General features: G+C 39.2%; 1 protein-coding gene across 1 annotated transcript in view; it reads left to right on the top strand.

Moving 5' to 3' along the window:
* The first annotated feature begins 1,283 nt into the window (after positions 1–1,283).
* PARM1 (prostate androgen-regulated mucin-like protein 1) overlaps positions 1,284–27,172 on the top strand; it is a 108,523-nt gene continuing 82,634 nt past the window's right edge. The window contains exon 1 of the mRNA XM_074274597.1: positions 1,284–1,995. Within this exon, the coding sequence (XP_074130698.1) occupies positions 1,299–1,995 (697 nt within the window). The 5' untranslated portion in view covers positions 1,284–1,298. The remainder of the gene's footprint in view (positions 1,996–27,172) is intronic.

Raw genomic sequence — 27,172 nt, 5'->3', positions numbered from 1 at the left:
CTAACAAAAAACATAAAAGCTCATTCTCTACCAGATAAGAGAACAAAGAATATGAAGTTTTCAAAAACTTCTAATAACCATATAAAAGATGGCTCCAAATCACTAATAACTTTGAGGATTCAGCTCATACCTAGCAAATTGTCAAAGTTACCAAGAGGGGCAGCTAGGTGCAGTGGATAGAGCACCAACCCTGAAGTCAGGAGGACCTGAGTTCAAATTTGACCTCAGACACTAGCTGTGTGACCTGGGCAAATCTTAACCCCAATTGCCTCAGAAAAAAAAAAAAAAGTTAAGAAAAAAATGAGATTAGATATTTATTGGAGGGGCTGCAGAGAGACAGGAACACTAACGGATACATTGTGTAGCTCTCTGAATTGATGCAATCATTCTGGAAAGCAATTTGTAATTATGCTAAGAAAATACTCATAAACTTTAACCTAGAGATTTCACAGTGAAACCATAATATATCCAATGTAATGAACAAGCTTATATTAAGTGCTAAGCTCTGGAAATTCACATAGAAAAAAGGAGATAACTCACCCACTGAGGGAGTTCACATTATATAATTAGGGGAAACAATTCAGAGCAGAGTTCAGATTCAGAGCACCTGGGAAGGTCATGTGGTCCTTAAGATGCAGTAATTGATGACAAGGTCCAGGAGACTAGGGGAGATCTAATATAAAAAGTCCCAGATGTCCTGCAGTAATTAAAGAAATACTTTTTATAGAAGCAGAAACAAAGTCGAAGTCCTTTGATTAGTGAATCAAACCTGGTACATAAAAATGATGCAAGAGTTAATAAATATAAAGATGCCTGGGAAGACTGATGAACTGATTCAAGGTGAAATAAGCAGAACCAGAAAAACAGGACCTTCAAAATGTAAATAGAAAGAGGCAATAAAAAAATCAAAGCTGAATGCTATGTAATGTTAATGATTAAGTTTGAGTCAAAGAAGAAATATGAAAATGTCCTTTACTATTTTCATTACAGAGGAAAGACTATGTCCTTGGACTTTCTTTCCCAAGTTCTCCGTTGGCTTCTGGGCGGGAGGCCGCTTTGGGAAGGAGAAGCCTCTGACAAGATGCAGTTGCATTTTCCTCATTTGTCCACTTCTTCAGAAAGGAAGGTCCCTTAATGCCTTCATTCACTAGACAACCCCTGCAGCAGTAATGACTGGTAGTGCTTCTGGCTGCTCATTTGAACATTTATTATGCATAAACAGACCGCTGCAATGATCTTGGCAGATTGGGGATCAGCTCAGTTGGGTACTGTGGACCCAGGACACTACATCGGAGCAGATGTACAAGGGGGAAAAAGTGAGATGCAAGGCAAATAAGCAGGCGTCCCGAGACGCTGAACAGGGAAGTGGTCGAGAGACAGGCATAGTACTGACAGGAGTGCGCCTCACATCCACACGAGAGAAACCCCCATGCAAAGGCTCAGGGCGAGAACCGGGACGGACAGCAGTCCCTGACCCTACCCCCGGACTCGCATCCTCACTGTCCAGCAGGGGCCGCCCTGGCCCGGAGCTCCCGGGACCCAAGCGTTTGCGGGAGGGGAGGGGACAGGAGCGAAGGGCCCGGAGAGCAGAGAGAGAGGATCGGGTTGACTTTGTCATCACAGCCCAGGCCAGCAGGAGGGACTGGCGAGTGGGAGGGGCTTCACTGCAGCAGAGCGGCGGCGGCGGCGGCGGCAGAGCTGGACTGGGATGGAGCAGAGGCTCGCCCGGCACCCGAGGGCGGACTGCTGAGTGCGCGCGCTCCCCGGGAGCCGAGCCCCGAACGTTCTGGGCTGTGCGCGGGGCGTCCCGGGGCCTCGGAAGAGCTCGTCCAGGACCGGACAAGGCGCTTGGCTCTCGCAGCCAGCGTCTCGCTGGGGGGGCCCTCTCTCCGCGCAGGAGGAGGAGGAGCTGGAAGTTCGAGGGGAGCCCAGGCCAGAGCCCCGGGGGTACCATGGTGTGCCACACTCTCTTTGCCCTGCTCGTCTTCGCGACAGGTACTTTGGCTTAAGTTCTGTTTTGGGGGCAAGACCCGGGTTGGGGTTTCGAGGGTGGTGACATGAACTTCGCCGGTGTAGACGATTCAGCCTCTTATTTCCCCTTGCGTGTCTGGGTGTCTTGGGGTGCCGGCGCACAGAAGCGTGGGTCTGTGCTGGGATCTGGAGGCGGGCTGGGGACGGCCGGGAGAGGAGGGGGTTAGACCTGAACCCGCTCTGTGCCCGCGTCTGGTTCTTGAGAACCGGCTGCGACACTGACGGGAGGGATACTTAGGGACAGACTAGCCAGGGGAGAAGAACAGGTGGGCGCTCACCGGCGCCAATTCCACTCCCAGAGCACAAGCTTGGGGGCTACTCAGAGACTGCGTGGGCTCTCCGGAGCCGGCAGCGCTGGGCACGGAGATGGCGCGGAGTGAGGGGGCAAAGCGGGGCGCTCTCCTGCCCGGGACCCCCGGGGTGCGAGGTTTCCTCCCGCGGCGGAGGCGGTGACCGCCTGGGAGGGCGTCTGCCGGCGCTGCCTGCTCCCGCTTCGACCCTTGTGGGATGCTGCGATGCTGCAGCGTGGGCTACTGAGGGGAGCGAGGAGCAGCAGCTGGAAATCCGAGGGACGGAAGGAAGTCAGGACTGCGGCTGCCTGTCGGCAAGGGGGAGAGGTTCTTCCACTCACTGGTTCTCTATACGCAGGGCAGCGAACTCACTCAGACAGCCCCCCCCCCCCTTCCAGCGCTACCGCCCCCCGCCCCCACCTCCTTTACCTCCCCCTCCCTGGGGACCGGAGACCACCCGCACCCTGTCTACTGCCTCCGAGCTCCAAAATGAGCTCTGTAGATCCCGGGGGCCGAGGGGAGGGGCGCATGCTGAAGCCCAGGGAAAGCTAATTTAAGAGTCGCCCGAGTCGTACTTCTCCGAGAAATAGCCAAGAAAGCTGGTCTCCTACCTCAAGTACAACATGAAAAAACCTAACCCAAAAACAGCAACCCAAAAGTTAGGGGCTGGATCAGGGAGAGGACGGCGCCGAGTCAGGAGTCAAAGGACCAACTTTGCCATCGCTGCCCAGCCACTGAAGTCCTGAGTGACATGCGGCCAATTAATTAACCTGTCTGCCTGCTCCTCTCCGTAAAGGAAGGACGGGGATTGGAGTAAAAGACCTCCCAGGTCCCTGCCATTGACGTGATCAATTTCTAACAAGTCCATATTTAATGACATATTTAATTAACAAGTAATATTTAAGCTTCTGGTATTTTTGGATCATCCTTTTATGCTCTATTATTAATAATAGGCAACATGTATAGAATGTTTTAGGATTTGTAAATATTTCATTTCATCCTTAACAACAATTCCGGAAAGTAGGTGCTAAATATCCCCATTTTGCAGATGAGGAAACTGAGGTTAAAATGACTTCAGAGACACACACATCTGATTTGACTTCCTGACTCCGAGCCTAGCGTTCTATTCACTGCCTCCTATTAAACTGGAAAGTAGATTTTCAGGCACCGTTTTAAAATGGGAGATTTTCAGAGATTGTTAAAGTAAGAAGGGATCTTAGAAAACGGCAGTCCAGAGCTTTCCTTTTACTGAGAAAGAAATTGAGGCTGAGAAACACTGACTAGACATAGAACTAGTACTGAGCAGATCTGGGCCAGAAATAGTAGTGGTTCCCTAATTCCTATTTCACCAAGGACAAAGATGGTCATTTGAAGGTGACTTCAGACCATAAAGCCTTTTGCACTCAGGAAAATGCAATTTTCAATAGATATTTGTTTTTGTTTTGCTTAGTTGTATCTCTGAATCCTTAATTAGGTGATATGTGTCTGTCTGTGTGTGTGTCCTCAGGGGCACTCTGTTAGCCTTTTGCAACAAAGCAGAAGGAACCAGTCTTGGGTTTTTCTGAATATGGGAGAGGTTAGTAGCAAAGATAGTGAGAATCATATGATTCTTTATTTTTTTTAAATTAGCAACTAGAAAATCATTAACCAAAAAAAAAAAAGGCATTTCTTTATCCAAAATTCATAAAAAGAATCCCAAATAATAAAAGAGAATATAAGAAATCAATTACATACTGTATATAGATATATATATAATATGTATATAGATATAGTTTCAGAATTACAATTCCAATGCCTTTCTTACCTGTTTCCCTTTCCAAACTGCTTTCTGCTCTCTTCTGTGAATTTTTAAAATATTTAATGTTTTCTTTGCATAATGATCACTACTCCTAAACTCTCTTCAAGTCAACCCCCCCATAAAATCTTGCTTTATAGCTATTAAGTATTGTCAAGAAAAACACATTCGTGTCGTATCTATAATGTCTGAAAATATTTCTCAGTCTGTACCCACAGTCCATTACCCCTCCACTAAGAAGTGGAAGACATTTTATCAGCAGTATTCTGAAATTATAATTGGTCGTTCCATTGATGAGTTTTAAAGCCTTTCAAAGTTCTTTTCATTTACAATATTTGGTCCTTATATAAATAATTCCTTTGGTTTTGCTGATATTCAAGATCAGCTCATGCTGTGTGACTCCCAGGTTCCTTTAAATGAGGTTCCTTTTCTTCATTTGTTATGGTTAAATAGTATTTCATTACATTCATATACAACAATTTGCTCATTTCCGAATTGATGGATACCCATTTTCTTTCCAGTTCTTTGCTTTAAGAAAATGTGATTCTGTAAGTACTTTTGTGCATAGGAATACTTTCCTCTGACTTTGATCTCTTTGAATCAAAGGGTCATGGGTCATACACAATTTTGTGTGGCCAGACCAATATGAAGTTCTATCAAAGGAATATTAGTTTAATTGTCTTACCGCAACTCCTGACAATGCTAATTTCTTCTTTTGTTAACTTTGCCATCTGATAGATGTGAGGCAGAATACCAGAAGGAGTTTACTTAGTATTTCTCTAATTATTAGTGATTTGGAGTCTTTTTTTTTTCCATGTAGTTACTGCCAGCTTGAATTTCATCCCTTAAGAATTCTGTTCATTTCCTTGACCATTTATTATATAATTGTATCTATTCCTTACATTTGTTAAAAATTAGACCTTTGTCAGAAAAAATTTCACATTAACTCTTTCCCTTCCATAACTGCATTGATTTTGTTTATGCAAAAACTCTTCCGTTTTATACAATGAAAATTGTCCATTTTGCCTCCTTTGATCATGTTATATTGTTATATCAGGAACTCTTCCCCTATCCATAAATGAGAAAGGTACCTGTTTGCATTTTCCTCCTTTAAGGAAAGATATGGACTCATAACTAGGTCATATATTTATTTTGGGCCTATTATGTATAATATGAATTGTTGATCTAAGTCTAATTTTTTTCAGATTGTTTGCCAACTTTCCCAGCAGTTTCTGTTGAATATTGATTCTTAATCCTAGTCATTTATATCCTTGAATACCATGCTAAAATGTTCAGTTGACTCTGGATCTTGTTAACCTAATCTGTTCCATTCATCAACTTTTCTATTTTTATAGTAATAAATGATAATAATTATAATTAAAGCGTTAGCCTGTATTGCAAAGCCTTTATATGTCCTATCCCATTTATAGTCATAATAATGCTGTGAAGTAAATGCTATTTTTATCCTCATTTTATCGAAAAGGAAGCTGAGAAAAGAAAAATTAGGCAACTTGCCTAGGATCACATAGCAGAATTCAAAATCAAGTCTTCCTGACTAAAAGTTCAGTACTCCATCCATGGTACTATCTACATGCTTCAAATTATTGTTATGATTGCTACTGTGTGATCTCTTTCTCCTTACATTTTTCCACTATATCCATAAGCTTCTTGTCTTTTTATTCTTCCAGATGAATTTTTTTCATTTTTGTCTGGTTCCAGAAAGTAACCCCTTTATTAATTTAGTTGGTATGGTACTAAATCTGGAAATTAATTTAAGATTATGTATTTTATAGCACAACCCAACCATGTACAATTCATACCTTTCCAATTATTTTCTTTTATTTTTGTAAAGAGTAGCTTATAATTTTATTCATGTAACACCTGTGTGTGTTGATAAGTGGACTCCCAATGATTCTTAATAGTCTCCTCTTTGCATAATTCTTCAGATGGAGAGTTGGTTACAACCCTCAGGTTAACCCTGACAAGTCCCTGTAGGATGTTGGGGATCACACTGGTATCAGGCCTCCTGCATAGCCTCCAGGTGCTGAGTTCACTTTGTGTCCTATTATGTTTGCAGTGCTCTAAGGAGTGTCTAGGTGGGACCTGGAATAGTATACTGGTAAATGTTTAACAACTGGCCCTCCAAGGGGGAAAACGTATGTTCTGAACTATTAACATATTATCCATTACTTTCTTAAAACTAGACAGTTTGTTAAATAAATAATCCAAGCCTTGATCTGTAGCTTTAGCTGATATCCAAGATCTAAATGTTCCACAATGAAAGTTTAACAACGGATCAAAGATTATAAGAGCAGGCTCAGCACACCCCTGCCTGTATTTCTATAGAATTATTTATCAGGAATGTTTCTGTCCCCCATTCTGTTCTGAAAGACCAATGCTGGGGTACATCTTTTGCTTTTGAGAGGTAATGTGGTATAGTAAGAAAAGAATATTGGATCTGGAGCCAAAGATCACAGTTACAATCCCTGATTCAACATTTATTAGCTGTGGGACCTGAACAAATCACTAGAACACTTGAAGCCTCAGTTCCCTCATCTTGTTATTAGGAAATTATGCTGTAAATCTTAAAGTGCCATATACAGATGAGAGTCTAGTAGAATCAGTGAAAATAACAGGGGACTTTTTTATTCGTTTTTTTAAAATTCTTAGTTTGTGCTTTGGCAGTGGTTATAAATGTTACTTGTCTGGAATTGAAGTCTATTGCCCCTTGGGAAAAAAAAGTTTAAATTAATCCAATTATGTTCCAAGATTGTTTTCAACCAAAAGGAGTATCTTATGTGATTATTTTTATCAGAAAAATACTGAATCATAAAATGTTTATGCTTACATTAGAGAGAAGGATTTGTAGAGAGTTGTAAAAAAATGAAAAGGGAATTATTTTGTCAACATTATTTTTTTTGGTCCCTAAAGTTATGCCATCTCTCCCCATCTTCCCCCCTTTTTTGTTTATTTTAAGAAATTTTCAAGAAACCAACTGTTAAAAACAAACAAAAAACCAAAAACCTGAGATTGAATATTTAAATGCTATGAAAAAGGGAAAGGTAGAATGAGGCTTTTCTTACTGGGAACCAATCCTAACTAATATTTACAGCATTTCCCCTTTTTTTCTTCATTCTGACATTTTTATACACACTTAAAATAGATGTCTATTTTCAACAATGTCAGAAATAGTCCTTTACATTTCTTTTTCACTTTAAAAAAAGAAACAAAGCTTGTGTGGTTTCTACACCAAAACAAGGACAAAATATATTTTGTTTGTAAAAGGTGCTTGATAATTGAATTCAACTCTCCATTGGACTGTATAGAGCCAAAAAATATAAAAGTACTGCCATTCTCATTTACTTTTCAATTGTCCTAAGAAATTAGGATTTTTTACAATCCTACTGCAAGTTTTCTCAATCATTTATTATGGAAGAAGATGATTTAGAGAGGTCAGGAAGAGACTTGAGATAAGGAAATCAATTAAGAAACAATGGTTCAGATGAAAGGTGATGAGGGTCTGAACTAAAATGATGGCTTTCTGAGGAGAGAGATGGGCTTATGTGCTGGAGATATTGGGGGGGGGTAGAATTGCCTAAACTTGGCAGCTAATTAGCTAACAAGCTTTAGGAAGAAGGAAGAATCAAGGACAATTCTGATGTGGTGAAATTGGGTGAATGGAATGTACTCTTATCTATATCTAGTACCAAATAAATTACATCTATATCTACCACCCATCTATGGAAAGAAGGAAGTCTTTTTTTTTTAAATTTCAAAGTGAACTTCATCATTAATAAATTTTAAAAATTCAATATACAAAGAAGAACAAGAAAGAAGCTCCTGTCAGAAACTATGGACCTCTATAAACTTTTTTCTTTTTCTCTATAGACTTTTGTTCTTTTTTCTTTTGAAGGCTCATCATAACTTTCCAGAGCATGAAAATACGTACATCATCCTACATGTTAGGATCTGCTCTAAAACTCCATAATATTCTGGATGACTGATGCTAGAAAACAAGTTTTGAGATCCTGTAAAATTTTGATTTGCTTTTAATAGGGAGTAAATTCTCTTATCTTCTCCCAGCTTCAGCTTCTCTCTAGATTTGACCTAGTATTTTCACAAGAAAACATTTTCAAAATATTTATACTGCTTTGGCAGGGCTGTGTTAAGCACTTTACAAATATTATTATCCTTTTTGATCCACCCAACAAAGAGGTAAGTGCAATTGCTATCATCCCCTTTTTATAACTGAGGAAATTCAGTGTAACAGAAACTAAATCTAACATAAGAGTTAGTGTCTGAAGTTAAATTTGAACTCAGATGTCCCTGACTCTAGCTCAGTGCCCTGTGCTTATTTTTGGATATATCAAAGAAGTTTTTTTTTCTTTTTCCTGAACTGGGCCCTGTCTAAGGACAGTCTCCTGGTATTTGAGTTAGATTCTGGAACAAACAGATTTATTAGGTCAGAACAGGTGAAAGATAATCAGCACGGATGTAATCAGCTCATACAGTTGATACAACTAAATGAAATATCCTTGCCTGAGCTCCCTATCATGGTCTTCTAAACAGGAGAGAGAATTTGGAGCTCATCATGAGCATTTTATATAAAAGCTCATCATAGCACACTGCTAGACTACTAAGCCAGTTAAATATGGACAATGGTTTCAGTACTTTTTAAAGGAAAAAACTCACCTAACTTGCATGGGAGTTAGAACATTGCTCCTACCACATAGTCCTTAGGAGAAAATGTTATCTCTGAACACTTTCATTAACAAAAGAGAAAAAAAAATCAGGGAATTGTGCAAACAACTGAAAAAATGGTAAAGTAAACAAATAAATACAAGAATAGAAATTCTGAAAATCAAAAAAGTTAAAATTGAAAGCAACCTGCACTCTTTAACACCTCGTTTTTTAAAAAAGAAAATTGTTGATCAAAAGGTATCAACTTTATCTAATACTTAGGATTACATCAAGCAGATGCCTTCTAGACCTCAACTACCAATTAGTAAATGAAAATAAAAATGTTGAAGAGCAGTTTTGATTCACTTTATTACATTCATTTTAATGCTGAGATTTCAAAATTCTTCATCAATAATTCTTAAATAAGAATGATTTATATGAGATAGTTCAATATTAAACTGTCACCACTTAAGAATTGCAGCTGTTCAGCAACCTGAAACCTTTAACCATGTGAAAGAGTATCAGATAAGAAGTACTACTTACAGTCATTCCTACAGTCTGGGCAGTGGGCAAGGAAAGAAGGAAGGAGGGAGGGTGGGAAGGAAGGAGGAAAGAAAAGGAGAGAGGAAGGGAGGCAAGGAAAGAAGGGGGAGGGAAGAAAGGAAGGAGGAAGAGAAGGAAGGAAGAAAGGAGGGAGGGCAGGAAGGAAGAAAAGGAGGGAATGAAAGAGAAGAAAAAGAAAGAATCCCTACACTCCATGAGCTTCTATTGTCATGTTTAAAGTAAAACTCATAATTAAATAGATTTGGCACTTTCTTCCTCTCTATTAATATGCTAAATCAAACATCTAGAGAAATATTTAAAGAGGGCAATAAAAATCCAATGGAAAGAAAAATGCAGATTTGGGAATATGAAAATCTGAGTTGGGATTCTACTCCTGTTTACTACTTATGTGACCTTTGTCAAGTCATTAACTTTTCTGAGCCTCAATTTCTCCTAACTGTAAAATGTGGGACTTGGACTAAATGATCTCTAAGGACCCTCCCAATTTGAATTTTTACTAAATACAGCTGATGAATGTATTTTCTCTAAAGGAGCAAATCTGAATCTTTCAGATTCCCACAATGAGATAACTAGAGTCAAAACAAAGTTGGCTACTGGAGAAACCACAAAAGACTTGTTTTCAAGTCTTCCTTTACTTGTTTCTTGGCTCCAGGGCAATCGGCTTAGCCTCAGTTTGTGCATTTGGAAAAGGGAAAAGATAATACCTGATCCCACCAATTCTACATCCGGAATAGGCTTCCCTCCACTTTGAAAGCCTTGCATTTTTTCAAGGGCACCTTCACTGGATACCTCCTTTATGCATTTTTCTAGGAGACTTCCAGGCCCCCAAAATTATCTTTCCCTTCTTAATCTGCGGTACTACTCTGTACTTTTCTTATGTAATTTTGCGATTATCTGCATACCTCTTTTATATCTCCTTCTGGATTGTCAGTCCCTATGTGGACAAGAACCAAGTCTTTTATCACATATCCTCTGCTACAATCATGGAGTTTGAAATGTAGCAGTCTCTTAATAAATGTTGAATTAAATCAATCAGAATAGATAATACATGACATAATATGTGAAAACACCATGTAAACAAAACATATTTGTAGGAATTTTGGGTTGACCTCTGATTTCATTGGTTTGGGAATTCCTAATTTAAAAAACTCACTCTATTAGTGCAGGGTAACTTTTGTTCTACAACTTAAGGTCTTGAAGAGCTTGCTAGGGTGCTGAGATTTTTCATGACTAATTATGTCGATGTGACTTATTAGTATCAGCAATAGAAGCAGCAGGAGTCGTGATAGTGGTAGTGGTGGCAGTGAGAGCAGAATTCTAAGATGTAATGGGTTTCAGAATGTGTTACTGAAGAAAGTACCTGCATTGACGAAATTTAGTTTTATAACAAACCCACTGTTTCCTAGTCCCTGGGAATACATAGACAAAAATGAAAGTCTTTGCCTTCAAATAGCATATAGTCTTTTGAGAGAAAATAGTATTTGTATGGAAAGTACAGAATATATGCACCTGGAGCCCAGGCTTCTGTTCCCCTATCCCCACCAGTACTATTAGCACAAACAGTGCAGATTCAGTCATGGGTCTTGACTCTTAGAAAGTCATTTTCTCTTTAGCTCTTAACTACAACCCAAAACTCAAAGGGGTGGCTCCAAAGCCTATGTATAATTGATCATAATTTTCCCCAAATGCAAGTAACAGAATCCCCAACTCTTGCCTAAGTAACAAAAACATAGGGGATAGCTTTTATTTCTCCCACCACAAAATTCATAAAACACAAAGGACTTATAGGGAAACATGAACAAATTCAGAAGTATAAATCACTCTAATAGCCTAATAGACCCCCTCCAGAACGTTACAAGAAGTATGAGGGTGACTGCTTAAAGGGCATCATTATCACCATCAAAATAATAACATATGAAAGTATGATGGGAAGGGAGAGGAGCCAAAGTCCCCAGGAAAAGCTGTTTTTTTCCTTTTTCCTTCATTGTTGTAAAACTCAGAAGTGCCCCTCAGACTACCTGCTGTTTATAAGACATTAGATATTTTTTACATGTCGTTATGTAAATACTCAAAGTTCTGAATATGAAACAATGCCATTATCTCAGGCTCATTCCTTCAAAAATATAGTTCCATTTCTGATAACATTGGTCACCTACCACTGTATCCCTGAAGCTCTGCTACTTATTCTATCCATTGCCCTTAAAAATAGATTGAGTTGCCTTTGCCAATGAGTAACCACAGAAGGAGGCAGAAGAATCCCACTGGGTTGCCCCTTTTTGAATTATCCTGTCACAAAATTTTGGCTATATACTGGATGTTGTATTTTTTAAAATAAGAACAAAAATGCGAAAAAACAAGAATAACAAGCTTGTTATTCTTTGCTTTATTTTATACATACAGTATACATTTTTCATAAATACTTGTATGTATGCTAGTTGTCTCATTCAATTGAATATAAACTCCTTGAGAGTAATAACTATTCTAGTTTTAGTTTTGGTTTTTGTATCCCTAGCTCTATACCTGACATAATAAGGGGTATTTAATATAAAAAATTATTTTTAATTAATTAATTAAAGTTTCCTGTGTATGGACTACATTGTACTATGTATGGTGTCACTAGTGCTATTTGCTAAATATCAGATTCTAAGTTCTTTTTCCTTGACAAGTTGCAATGATTCTTTCACTTAATTGACTTATTTCTGCATGCTGCTCCAGGTCACACATCAGTCTTTCCAGCCACAAGATTCACACAATTCCTGTCAGTAAGCTATTTTCACATACAAAAGAGAACATGCCCAAAGGACCTACTAACTTATAAATTACATCTCCTCTATCAAATGAATTTTAAGCCTTTGAGTGGGGCAGAGAACGTAGCAAAATTATTTGCAATTCCAAATCAGGGTATGTTGAGCTATCAATATGGCGTGAGGGAAAGGATACTGAATTTGGAAAAAGGAGGTTCAAATCCTGGTCTCTCTCCTTCCTACTTTGGGAAACAAGGAGAAGTCATTTTCCCTTTTGTGGGATCTCAGTTTCTTTATGTGTGTCGAAGGTGGTACTGCTTTTGTTGTCTAGAATTCCTTTTTTTAAAAATTTCCTGTAGGCTATTAAGTATATAGTTCTGAGGTGGAAGAAACATATTTTATAATTTATCATTGGAGTTCATGATCATTATTTAGTCAGTGCTATTATTAGGTTTTTGCTAAAATAGGTGCGTGGAAACTGGGTGGTCTGCCTCTGTTCACACTTCCATTTGGCTGGAAGTTAAACTCAAGAATTTAATGAGAAAGTGTGAAGGCTAGCGTCTGTGTCGTGGGTAATTCCGAAGTACTACATGGTTTCCTGGTCCTGGAGACTGCCTAATTATGGATTTATAACTGTGTGCAGTGTTATATATCCTGTGGTGGAGAACTTGGTCATCATCCTTGGATGCGTGCTGACAACATGAGCATGGCCGATGTCAATGTCTTTGGCTTCTTCCCAGGTTTCTGTCATTCAAAAAACACTCATGTTAACCTTCACCTGGCTTAATGAAGGCAGGTTTAATTACTGAGAGGAACCTGGGCTGGAAAATGTATCATTAACCAGCATCCTTGAGACAGAATTGACCATGAGAAAATCTTTGGTTATCAACTTGACTGGAACCAGTTTCCTACAACTTGGACAAACCATTCCTGTTAATTAATATCAGAAAAAAAAGAAATGGACTGATCCTTTGCAATCAAAAATGTGCAGTTGACACCCATCTGGGGGATTATTAGGTTGGGTTGTGTGCAGTGCCATAGGCTGGGCTGCAAAGGACATAGCTAATGTCCTCCCTTTTGGGAACCCCAATGAGGGAAGGGCTAGCTTTTGTGAGACGCCCTGTTGGGACTGCTGTAGAGCAGTATAAGTTATGTTCTCTATCTCTGTTGGGATTCCATATTCCCTTTCTGATTCCAGGTTTAGCATTCTATCCATCAAGACAACTAGTTGCCCAAGTAAGTAAGGTATAGCTAAACCTTGTAAGCTAAGTGGTTCTGCACAATCGGTCACTGCCATTAAATAGGACGAGATTTCTGTGTAGATATTGATTAGTGTATGAGTGTATTAATAATGTAATAATAAATGTAAAAGTGTATTAGTGTATGAATTAAGCATTGTGCAAATCCAAAATTCTCCATAGATTGTTGATCAAAGTAATAGTCTTACTAGAACTAATAGTTCTAGGTTATCTCATTAGTATTTAAAGCATTTTTGACGGGTTTTTTCGTGGACTTGCTTGATCACATTACCTGAGAATTTTCTACAGAATCTTTGACTATACAAGTTTCTCTGAAATGAGGTTGGGTTAAAAGGACTATATACATAGTTATTTTTCTAACCATGATAATATTTTTTTTTACTTTCAAAATATATGCATGGATAATTTTCAACATTGGCCCTTGTAAAACCTTGTGTTCCAAATTTTTCCCACCTTTCTTTCCCATCCCTTCTCCTAAATGACAAGTAATCCAATATATGCTAAAGTTGTTTAAAAATATGATAAATCCTATATATGTATACATATTTATAGTTATCATTCTGCACAAGAAAAATCAGAACAAAAAGGGAAAAAATGAGAAAGAAAATAAAATGCAAGCAAACAACAACAAAAGTGAAAATGTTATATTGTGATCCACATTCAGTTCCCACAGCCTCTCTCTGGGTGTAGATGGCTCTCCTCATCACAAAACCATCGGAACTGGTTTGAAACATCTCATTGTGGAAGAGAGCCACGTCCATCAGAATTGATCATCATACATATAATCTTCTTGTTGCTGTGTACAATGATCTCCTGGTTCTACTCACTTCGCTTAGTGTTAGTTCACATAAGTCTCTCCAGGTCTCTCTGAAATCACCCTACATCCTTACAGAACAACAATATTCCATAACATTAACATACCATAACTTATTCAGCCATTCTCCAATTGATGGGCATCCACTAGTTCCTTCCCACGACACAAAGAGCTGCTACAAACATTTTTGCATATGTGGATCCTTTTCCCTTTTTTATGATCTCTTTGGGATACAAGGTCAGTAGAGACATGTATAGTTTGATAGCCCTTTGAGCATAGTTCCAAATTGCTCTCCAGAGTGGTTGGATCAGTTCACAACTTCACCAATAATGTATTAGTGCCCAAGTTTTCCCACATCCCCTCCAGCATTCGTCATTATCTTTTTCTGATGATAATGTTTTAATAGTACCAGGCTATGATTATTTATCAGTGTGGTCAAAAGGCAGGAGCAGGTGAGAACAAGACCAATTAAGCAAGTAGAACAGCCTCTCTGGACAGCAGAACTAAGTAGAGTAAGATGATTTGTGGCCTGGAAGTAGAATTTGCTATTGTGGAATATTGAAAGGGATATAGGAGGACTTTTAAATGTTAAAGAACAATCCATGAAAAAAATACCATCACCATCACCCATCCCTCCCACTCAAATGTACCCTCCTGCACATAGAGGAAGGATAGAAGGAAGGAAGGAAAGAAGGAAGGGGGAAGGAGAAAAGGAGGAGGGAGGGAGGGGGAGAGAGAAAGGAAGGAAGGAGGGAGGGAGGAAGGGAAGGAGAGAGAGAGAGGGAGAAAAGGAGGAGGGAGGGAGGGGGAGAGAGGAAGGAGGGAAGGAGCAAGAACCTCATATCATTGATTTGACATTTTAAGGCCGAAACAATTCAGCCCCAACCTATCCTAATGGACTGATTTCACATTATTTGCCCTTATACATTCAATATTCCAGTCAAACTGACCTACTTACTGCTCCCTGATATTCCATGATATTCTGTCTTTTTAATTTATGCTTTTGCTTTAAGCTTTTTGCTTATTGTCCCCTTGCCTAAAATATCTCTTTCATCCCCTACCCCACCACCTTCCCCATACACATCAATCTTCAATCTCATGGGATCCATAATTGTCATTAAGGCTCAGCTCAAATACCACCATCTTCCTCAGTCTAGATGTGGGTACTCCTCTGCTCCCCTCCCCCTCCATAATAATATGAATTTACACTGTATATACTTTGTGTTTATTCATCTATTTGTATTTTATTTCCTCTCTTTAAAATGTAAAGTCTTTCAGGAATGGTCCCTTTTTGTCGTCCTCTACTTAATAATTGGCATGGTCTGTCACTTAGTAGGGGCTTAATACATGTTTATTGAATAGAATAATATAAAATAACTTTTCTCATTATAAAACAAAATAATTTTGTAAAAAACTTTGCAAACATTCAAATCTATAGAAATGCAAAATATTTTATTGTGACAAATAATATTATTATTCCCTCCCCCATTTCCATATCACCTTTTTCCTAGATGGGTGTTCATATTTATATTGTTTCAGTAAAAATCAAGCTCTGAACATTAACCAAATGCTGGGACAAGGGTCATTGCAAAGGGATACAAACCGCGAGTTGGTGAAAAATGGAGATAATAGTCTCTACTATGTTTTACTATGTAGATTTCCATGAAGGTAGTAGAACTGTGGTTTTAGGGGTAGGAATGAAGGTTAATCCCCTGAGAAAGCTAGAGCTTAGACTTTAACATCCATTGGGTCCAATCTCCTCATTTTACAGATGAGGAAACGAGCTCCAGAGAAGGTAAGTATCTTGATCAAGATCACATAATCAATGTCTGAGGAAGGTCTTGCTGAGTCCAAGTCCGTCCTTCAATGCACTCCATTATGATGACTGAGAATGAACATTTATTTCTCCATAATAATGGACAGTTTTTCTCATTTTAACATCTTCAATCACAGTTTAACCTTTGAAATTTGTTGTCAGTACACAGCGTTTACTAGCCCAATGAACCTGGCTTCCTGCTAACAAACTTTGCATATAAAAATTAATTACAGTCTCCAAACAGCAAGCTCTGACTCTTTTCTCTCCTTTCACCTCAAGCAATTTTTTAGAAGCAGAAAAGGTCAGGTGAGAATGGTTCCAATAAGGCTGGTGTACCTTTGAATCAAAATGAACCAAGAAATGAATTAAAATAAGATCTGCTGTCATGGTATGGGAGAGAGGAGGCTCTCTCTCCCTCCCACTTTCTCCCATCTTCTAAGTTTTAAAATGTTTCCTGCCAGGCGTGGTAGCCCATACCTATAATCTCAGCTGTCTGAGAGGCTGACTGACATCTCTAGAGCTTGGGACCTTTGAGCTGCAAAGCACTGAACTAAGTTCAGAGATAAAGTGGTGAGCCTCTGGGAGCTTGGGGATATTGAATTCCACCTAATTCCCTAAGGAGACACCATCTGGCCCAGATCCAAAACTGAGTAGATCAAAGCTCCCTCACCTATTAGAGTTTGCCCCTGAACTTCCCATCCAGGGAAATCAGAGAGACTCAAGCTTTTCAAAAATATATGAATATATTTTGTTCTTAAAAATAATATTTTTCCATCACAACCTTCCCCTTCCCAGATAATTATCACTTGTGACCCTAGAAAAATCTTAAATTATTAATGTTATTTTAAAAGTCAAATTTTCCTAATATATCCCCCTCTTTTCCCATGCTCAGAGAGTTACTTGTGACCCCTAGGGAAAAATTCCATACTCATAGACTCCAATGAAAGGAGGCAGACATTTTTTTTCATCTATCTTTTAGAGACCAGCAGTCATTTTTATTAAACAGCTTTTCTTTTTTTGTTTTGTTTAGTTGACTCTTTCCATTTAAACTGCTGTAGTCATTCCGTACACGGTTTTCCTTGTTTTATTCTGCATTTGTTGATTCATAAGTTTTCCTGTACATCTCCCCCCATATTTTCTTTACTACTGATAGTAAATGTAGCCAATAAGACCATATGCCACAAATCTTGTTTTTCTCAAATTGAAAAAGACTGTCATTCTTGAACCAAGTCAATGACCAAATCTAGGACAAAGGGAAACACATTGATTTGGGGTTTTTTTTTTCCTTATAAATAATATGGACTTATTTACAAATGGACAACAATGAACAACTTGACCATAGGATCTTAATTTTATAATGGAAAGAGGCTTTGGGAGCCATGCCATCCAGCTCCTTTATTTTACCAATTTTCCCTGGATTCTGGAGTGCCCCGGCCCTCAGATGCCGAAGTCATTGCTCTTTCCACGCCCCATGATGTTTCTAGACTATTGAACAGTGATTGTTGTTCAGTTTTCCAAACATGTCCGACTCCTTGTGAACCCATTTGAGGTTTTCTTGGCAAAGATATGAAGTCGTTTGCCATTTTTTCCTCCAGTTCATTTTACAGTTGGGGAAACTGAGGCAGACAGAATTAAGTGCTTGCCTAGAGTCCCCCAGCTTGTAAGTGTCGGAGGCTGCATTTGGACTCGGGAAAATGAGTCTTCCTGGCTCTAGGTATCACTTAGCTGCCCCAGGGTATCAAATTCAGCTATAAATAAAGCTAGCACATTTTGACCTGGAAAACCACATTATTAATATCATTTGTGTTCTGTTGTATTTTTATTTATTTTGCCAAGTATTTTCCAATTACATGTTAATCTAATCTGGCAGTACTCCTGTGATACCTCCAACAGAGAATGACCATGCCTTACACATTTTCTCTCTCCTCCTTTTCTTCTCCTAAACTTTCGTCCCCATCCTCTCTCCTGACTCCTGCCTCTTTTCCCATCTCTTTAAGGGAAAAACTTCTCCCGAGTGTTATACCGAGCCACTGTTCATTAAATCAAACCAACTGAATTTTTTCCCCTTAACATAAAAAATAACATCACTGCTGAAAAGGTGAACTTTCAAGGCAACCAAATTGTAAGTGCTGGCTACCTTTGGCTGGCAGCCCAGGATGGACAAGTCACTTGTTCCTCCCTCCCTCGTGGGCAGAAAAGGGACTAGGAATCAATCATCCCATGGTTCTGCTGCCAGTTGGGGATTCTGAGCTACACCTGTTTAGTGGGCAGAGGCAAAAGCAAAAACCCCAGGTGGCTGGCTCCCAGGGATGTCATCTTACCAGTGTGCCTGTCAATTCTGGGGCATCTCTGGCCCATTCCCTCAGTGTTGTTAGAGACACTTGCCAAATAAGTCAGTCTTTCAGGGGGATGTTGAGGCTGCCCAAAGCAGAGGGCATCATTCCGATACTGCCCCTTGCACTTCCCATTCTTTTAAAAAATTAATGTAGTTGTTCTTAAAATTATCTTTTCCCAATATATTTTCTCCCCATCCTTCCCGGAGCACAATCACTTATAACCCCCAGAATTTTAAAAAATCAAATGTGTGTGTATGTGATATACATACATATATATCTGTAGAGATCTGTATCTCTCTATAAATTTATATATACACATATACCCAAACACACACACACACATATGAAAATCATCTTTTTCCCAATATATTTCTTTTCCTCTTTCCTGCCTGGAGAGCCCAGATCTTCAACAAGGTGGAGGAAATTTCTTTTCCCACTCTAGTCCATCTTTCACTTAGCTGTTAAATTGATCTACCTAAAGAACACATCTGCTCATGTGACAAACACCCCATTTAATAAACTCTAGAGGTCCCTATTACCTCCAGGACAGAAAATAAAACCCTTTGTTTGTTTTTCAAAGTTCTTCATAATCTGGTCCCGTTCTGCCTTTCCAATCTTCCTGCCCCTTCTTTCCTTCCAGTGCCCCTTATTGCAGTGACACTGGCAGATGAGAGCCCCCATCTTCTATTTTCACTGGTTGTCCCCATACTGGAGCTCCCTCCTTCCTCATCTCTAGCTTCCTTTCAGCCTTAGGCAGTCTCACCTTTGACAAGAAGCCTTTACTGGAGGCCCTTAATCTTTATGCCTTCCCTCTGTGGATTAGTTCTAATTTTCCCATTTATAACTTGTTTTTACATAGCTGTTTAAATATTGTCTTTCCAATTAAATTGAGAATTGAATACAAGACTGATGTTCTCTCCCTGCCTCCTCCTCCTCCCCTTCCTCCTCCCCTTCCTCCTCCTCCTCCTCCTCCCCTTCTTCTTCCTCCTTCTCCTTCTCTTCCTCCTCTTCCTCCCCTTCCTCCTCCTTCTCCTCCTCCTTTCCCTCCTCCTTCTCCTCCTTCTCCTCCTCCTCTTTTTCTTCTTCACTTTCACCCCCAGTTATTAGCACATTTCCTGGCACATTTGTTGTTGTTGTTCAGTCTCTCTGCTGTATCTGACCCTTCATGGACCACAGCACACCATGGGGATTTCTGGGCAGAGACACTGGAGTGGTTTGCCCTTTCCTTCTCCAGTGGATTCAGGCCCATGGAGGTTAAGTGGCTCACCCAGGATCACACAGCTAGAAAGTACCTGAGGCCGTCAAGTGCCTAGGACGCAGCCTGACCCTCTCTCCTTTGAGCTGTGTAGCTGACAAACCTGGCATGGCCCGGCCTGTTTGTTTGCTTGGTGACTTCCTCCTGGCTGTGGCTTCCTTATTCTCCTTCTCCTTTAAGATCAAAGTCAAGGCAAATCTTGAAATTATTCGCATTACCGGTGGGCTTTCCTAAGTCTCTGCCATACGGACTGTGTTAGGGGACCTGCTCAGTAACTCTGTCACCTGTCCCGCTGCCCACTCAGAGTCAAGGGCAGTGCGCTTGGGCAAAGCCTAAATGGCGTTTCAGGATCCTGTGCCAGGACAGAACACCTGCCATTGTCAGGGCTTGCCTGCGCCCCTCTGCCTGGCTAGCTCTGGGGATCAGAGAGTGCAGGTAGATCCAGGTGGGCCCCCCAGAGTTGGTGAGATCAAGAACCGCTATGGGGGAGAGCCCAGGCGACTCTGGGGAATTTTAGCTCATCGTGCTAGGTTTTTCATTCTTCCTGTCAGTGGTCATCCTCTCCAAGGCAGGAAACCACTTCTGCTTCCCCCAAGAGACCCAGGAGTCCCTAACGTCTTATCCCCCAGGGTCTGGTATGTTAAGCTCAAAGACAAGAAACTGAGTCAGTATTAAGTGCACATATAGAAACAGAAAGGAGAGAAAGGAGGGGTGATTCAGGGAGACAGAGAGAGAGCAAAAGAAGAGAGGAGAAGAGAGAGAGAGAGGGACAGAGACACAGAAACAGACAAAGAGGGAGATGGAGAGACAGAAGAAAGGAGAAGAGAGAAAGAGACAGATAAAGAGAGAGACAGAGAGAGAGATAGAGACAGAGAGCAAGAGAAGAGAGAGAAATAGAGAGCCAGAGAAAGAGAGATAGGCAGACAGACAGACAGATACAGACAGAGATAGAGAGACAGAGAAAGAGAAACAAAGAAAGAGAGACAGAGATAGAGAGATACTGAAAGAGGGACACAGAGATAGAGCAAGAGAAGAGAGGAGAAGAAAGGGAGGGAGGGAGGGAAGCAGGGAGAGAAGAGGGAGGGAGGAAGAAGAATGGAAGGAAAGGGGGAGGCAAAGAAAAGGAAGGAGAGAGAGAAGGGAAATAGAAAAAGAGAGCAGGCGAAGGGAAAGGGAGAAAGGAGGGGAGGAAAGAGGAGAGAGACAGACAAGAGACAGAGACAGAGAGTTGCATCAATTGATATTATATAAGTACCTACTATGTGCCAGACACTGTTCTAAGGTCTGGGGGCACAAAAAGAGGCAAAAGACAGGCCCTGCCCTCAAAGAGCTCACAATCTAAAATAGAGACAGGATGACAGATATAGAACTAGAGAATGGGGTGGAGACACAAAGGAGACCGAGACAATTACGGTTCACAATTTGTAATTCAGAAGTGAAACTTGTGTTGCACATCCCTGTCCTCAGCAAACCACCCGGAGCGCATTTGCCATATTTGCCTCTATCTCAGATTCCAGAGAAGCCTCTGGTTCCGGAGAATCAGCAAGTTTATCTCAACAGCATCATGTGGAATCCTGCCCAATAGGAGGGGAGGGATGCCCATCCCTTCAGCATGATTTTTTTTTCAAATTATCCCAAAATTGTAGGTCTCGAGCATAGGTATGGTGGTTCTAGGCCCAAGCCTGCTAGCTGTCGGCCTGGAGACCACTGCCATCCCTCGTGCAAGCAGTCAAACAGATTGGACCAGCAGTAGTTTGCTGAGGTTCTCTTCTGGGTGTAGTTGTTATTCAGGACACCGAGGACATTCACCTTCTTATCTCCCTGTTAAATGGCCCCAGATACTCTCTAATCTCCTAGGGGTGGGGTCACCTTAGAGTAAGCAACAGTTATTTCCAGAGGCATCTCTAAAAATACAGAGACCAATCTCTCTCTCTCTCTCTCTCTCTCTCTCTCTCTCTCTCATTCTTTCTCTCCCTCTGTCTGTCTGTCTGTCTCTGTCTTTCTATCTCTCTGTCTCTCGGTGTGTGTGTCTGTCTCTCTGTGTCTCTCTCTCTCTCTCTCTGTCTCTCTCTCTCTCTCTCTCTGTCTTTCTGTCTCTCTGTCTCTCTCTCCCCTCTCTATCTCTATAGATATATGTGTGTATGTGTATGTGTGTGTAGATAGATAGATAGAATATATAATATATCTGTGTAAAGAAAATGGAGAATCCAATAGGGGAGAGCTACATGCTGGCAAAGCAAGGGAAAAGCACTGCTATCCACCTCCACTCCTGGCTTTGGATGAGGATCCAACTCAATTGCAAGTAGAGGAGAATGATTTCCAGTGAGGGATGCACTGCCTGACAAATGCCAAGCCATTCACCATATAAAGTGGGGCTAATTTCTCCACTGGAACTTTTTATTTGTATCTAGACCTGAAAGCTCAAGGTATATACAGCTCCAGAACTGACCCTCTAAAAATCCTTTTTGTGTAGCATTTCTCAAGGAGGACTGGTACAACCAGAACCAGGAGAAAGACTTATTATTATATTATTTATTATATTATATTTATTATATTATTATTATATTATAATAATTATTATTATTAATTAAAGAAAACACAGAATTTCCCCCACTGCCTATTTATTTCCGCTTTAGATCATATCAGTCATCTTCACACATTGTAATTGTTTGCCTCATAATTTATCTGCCACATATGCTGGGAACAAATTCTAATGAGTGGCAGAAATTGAGCCTTATCTATCCTTGTCTCACCCTTAGGCCTTTACATATGGTATCAATAAATGACTGATGATTAATTAACATACTTTAGTATATTTCTTGAATTGAGTTAAGCAGATGATAGATGCTCAAATCTGACAGACAATATTTTTGGTCAGTTTGCACTATATTTTTCCTTTTTCTTTCTTTTTTAATAGTATTTAATTTTTCCAAATAGATACAAAGATAGTTTTCAACATTCATTTTTGCAAAACCTTGTGTTTCATTTTTTTTGTCTTTTTCTCTTTCCCCTCCCTAAGATAGCAAGCAATCTGATATAGGTTGAACATGTGCAATTCTTACAAATTTGTCATGTTACACGAGAAAAATCAAAAGGAAAAAACACAACAAAGAAAAGAAAACCAAGTAAACCCAAACAACAACAAAAAAGGAGAAAATATTGTGTTGTGAAAAATACATATTTAGCCTCTATAGTTCTCTCTCTCAATTCCAATGGCTCTTTCCATCATAAGTCTTGATTCTCCTCATTGTTGGAAGAGTCAAGTCGATCACAGATGATCATCACATAATTTTATTACTGTGTTATATTATATTTTTTGAAGATCTTTTATAGCCAGAGGTTTTAATACTAATCATTTGTAAACAGTGACTGATTTCTAGCCACCAATCAAAATGCCCAATCTTTGCAATTTCATGGAGGACAATTAGTAAATCTGAGTTTGCTGGAGAATCTGTAATTCTACTTAGTGCTTCTCATTTCATGCATGGAACTGTTTGCTAGGTTGAAAAGAAATTAATTAAAACTACATCTTCTGCATTGGGATTTAGGTTGGTCTTAGAAATGGGGGAAAAAAAAAAAAAACAACAATATACTCCAAATGCCCGGTAGCAAAGTGAATTGATAAGACTTGTGATTAAAATTCATGTTTTTAACTTGAATTTTCATTCCTTTTCCAAGATTTTATTTAAAAATAACTTTCTCAACTTTATATTAAACTAAATTCAAACTTTTAAAATGAGGATGATGGGGAAAAATTCTGCAAATTCAGAAACTCTTATTTAAAAATCAAAACACAGTAAAGAATTTAGGCTTGAGCCTTGGTGCATAAGATTTCCATTCATAATGGCTATGCCTCATGGCTTTGAGTGAAAATTTAATTGTCTGGGACTTAATTCCCTTGGTGAATGTAGCCTTCTGATAAGGGTTTGGAAATGCCAAAGATTGCTCATATAAAAATATTTTGAAAACATTTCTCTTTAAGGGACTTGGGCATTGGGTCTCAGTTTCCTAATCTGATAAACCAAGGAATTATATAATTTTAGGGTCCTTTTCAGCCCTGACAGTCTAAGCTTAATACTCAAGTGGTCATGGGTGGGTCCTGATTGATTCAGAAAGAATGTAGCAATCATTTCTGGCTTGGCCACCTGCCTTAAAAGATCTGTTAAAAACCTGAGCTTAAAAGGCCAAAGTCTCCTACAGCATCTCCTCCTACATCCATCTTCTCCTGCATCCAGGGCTATCTGCAGGGGTCCTGATCTGTGTCTAGCCCTTGGACCTGGATGGCTCTGGAGGAAAGGCAATGAGGGCACAGCCCTCCCTCACTTAAATCCAATTCACTTGCATGTTATGACATCACCTTCAAGAACAAAGAACATCAATTCTGATGGATGTGGCTCTTTCCAACAATGAAGAGAACCCAGAGAAAGGACTGTGGGAACTGAATGTAGAATACGACGTAGCATTCTCACTCTTTTTGTTGTTGTTAGCTTGCAATTTGTTTTCTTTCTCAGTTTTTTCCTTCTTTACCCGGTTTTTCTTGTGCAGCATGATAATTGTATAAATATGTATACCTATATTGGAATTAACATATATTTTCACATTTTATATGCATTGGATTACCTTCCATCTAGGGGAGGGGATGAGGGTAAGGAGGGGAAAATTTGGAACACAAGGTTTTTTGCAAGAGTGAATGTTGAAAAATTACCCAAAAAGCTTTAATAATAAAAAAGGAACAAATGCTAATCTCTATGAGTGATCTTCCTAAAGAGCAGTTCTTACCATGTTAACCTCACAGCTTTCATTCAAAAAAATCCTATCACCTCTAGAATCAAAAATAACCTGCCCTTCCCTTTTTAGTTTTTTGTTTTTTAATTTAATCTAATTTTTTTTAGGTTATACATATACATTCATGTTATGTGTGTGTGTGTGTGTGTGTGTGTGTGTGTGTGTGTGTCCATTGAGTCGTATTGGAAGAACAAAATCAGAACAAAAGGAGAAAACCATGAGAAAAAAACAAAAACAAAAAAAGATTTAAAATAGTATTTCCCTTCTAATTTTGTTATATTTATCTCTCTCTCTCTCTCTCTCTCTCTCTCTCTCTCTCTCTCTCTCTCTCTCTCTCACACACACACACACACACACACACACACACACACACACACTCAGATCCAATGATAACAGATTTCTCTTTCCAACAAGAACCCTCTCTCTCTCTTTTGATTCCAGGCATTTTCATTGACTTTTCCCTCTTCCTGAAATGCTCTGCCTGCTCATCTCTCCTTAGGTTCCCCGGCTTCCTCCAAGATCCAGCTAAAATTCCACCTTCTACAGGAAGACTTTTCCAGTCCCTCTTAATTCTAATTTCTTCTTTCTGTTGATTGTTCCCAATTCACCCAGTAGGTATTATTTTTGTACACTGTTGTTTTCATCTCCTCCATTAGGAGTGAGGAAGGACTGTGTCTTTGACTGTTCTTTGAATCCCCAGTACTTAACAGTGTCCAGTACATAATAATTGGTGGTGGTGGTGGTCAGTGGGTTCAATCGTGTGCAGCTCTTAATGACCCTAGTGGGGTTTTCTTGGAAAAGATACTGGAGCAGGTTGAAATTTTCTTTTCCATCTCATTTTATAGATGAGGAAATTGAGGAAAATAGAGTTACGTGATTTGGCCAGGGTCACACAGCTAGGAAGTGTCTGAGGCTGGGCTTGAACTCAGAAAAATGAGTTTTCCTGACTCCAGGCTCAGTGCTTTATGTACTGGGCCACCTAGTTATCCCAGTACATAGTAGGTTTTTAATGTTTGTGGATTGGTTAATCATTGAACCTTTGAGTGATGATTTGAAGGTGCTTGGGATCCTGCTATTTCATGGTCTGTCTATAGACTCAGAGAATGGAAGAGAGCCAGTTGTTAGCTTGTGCAATGGTATTTTTTGGAAGCAGCCTACATTTGCAAGGTACCTCATGCACTCCAGGCCAGAAAAGAGATAGATTTCATAGGAATCAAGACGGGGCTTAATACAGTTTCAACCTTTAAGAGTGAATATATGGCTCCAGTGAGCTCTCTTTTAGGCTCCATCTCTTATGTACTAACTTATGAGCATGTTCCTAGGTACTCCCCCCTCCCAGATTTGATAGAATTTGGGCAACCTATTTATACACACACACACACACACACACACACACACACACACACACACACACACACACACACAAAGAATCTAAGTGATCAAGGTTTAAAAAGGCATTTTCTTAAAGTTCAGAGTCTTTCTCCACATCATGAGGAGGTTGTAAAAATCCACTTTGACTCTCTATGTCATCAAAAATAGTTATTGCAACACATTTCTTGAGTTCTATAGACTTGCAGGTGTTTTTTCCAGAATAAAATATGTCATTCAGAGAAGGGAACCATAGTGGTTCTCACTAGAGGCACTGGTGAGATTTGAAGCAAAAGACATTAATATTTCTTTCTTTCCTTTCTTTCCTGCAAGAAGAAATTCAACAGAAAACAGCAATTATTCTATTGCTATTCTATTCTATTTTGCCAATTTTAATCCTGTCTCTTAAGTAGCTTTGTGACATTAAGGAATGGGCAAAATTTTTTAAAAATAATTTTTATTTATTTTGTTAATATTTTCCAATTATATGTAAAAAAATTTAAACATTATTTTAAAATTCTGAGTTTTTAAATAAGCACATGAGGTTAGTGCTGATTAAAATATAAACCAGTAGAACAGATTAGAAAAGAAAGAATCAGAAAGAGTTGAACCCAATAACTCAATTTTGCTTTGATAAACCTGAATACATATATTAGCCAAGAAAGAACTACTTAGTTAAAAACAGCTACTTGAAGATAGAGCATTGGACCTCAAACCAAGAAGTTCTGAGTTCAGCACTTACTGTTTTGACTCTGAGAAGACACCTTCTGTCTGCCTCAGTTTCCTTGATATAAAATTGGGTTAGCTACCTCTGAGAACTGATAAAAGATCAAATGAGATAATATTTATAGTCTTCTGCAAAATTTAAAGTGCCATATAAATGTAAGTTGTTGTTATTATCAGTAGACAAGGATTTCTTAGGAAACCAAAAAATAGTTTGGCAGAAATATAGCTTAACACAACATCTTAAAATATATGACAGTGAATACCATGGCCTGAATATTAAAGATCATTCGGTAAAAATATTTAAAGAGCGTTAGATCAAGTAACTTTCACAGTTATGTAAATTCATAACCAAATAAAATACACAAAATATTTTATTATATGAAATTGAAAAGCAACTAGAGTAAGAATGAAAGCAGATGATTATCAAATATCTGTGAATCTGACATCCAAGCTAGAAAGTTAACAAACTAGAAGTATATGACCATTCCATTACCTAATAGATAAATCATCAAAGGATATGAACAAGCAATTTTCAATATGGAGATAGTCGGTACTGGAGGTATTCTTCTGAGACAAGCACATTATGAAATTGTTGATGTAAACTGGTTACTAACTGTTATTATAAATTGGTCCAGCCATTCTGGAAAACTAGTTGGAATTACATGAAGAAAATAACTAAAACAGCCATATTCTTTGACTCTAAAGATTT

Source organism: Sminthopsis crassicaudata, chromosome 6 (genome assembly GCF_048593235.1).
Source record: "Sminthopsis crassicaudata isolate SCR6 chromosome 6, ASM4859323v1, whole genome shotgun sequence".
NCBI lineage: Eukaryota > Metazoa > Chordata > Mammalia > Dasyuromorphia > Dasyuridae > Sminthopsis > Sminthopsis crassicaudata.
This window is presented reverse-complemented; position numbering and strand designations above follow the sequence as displayed.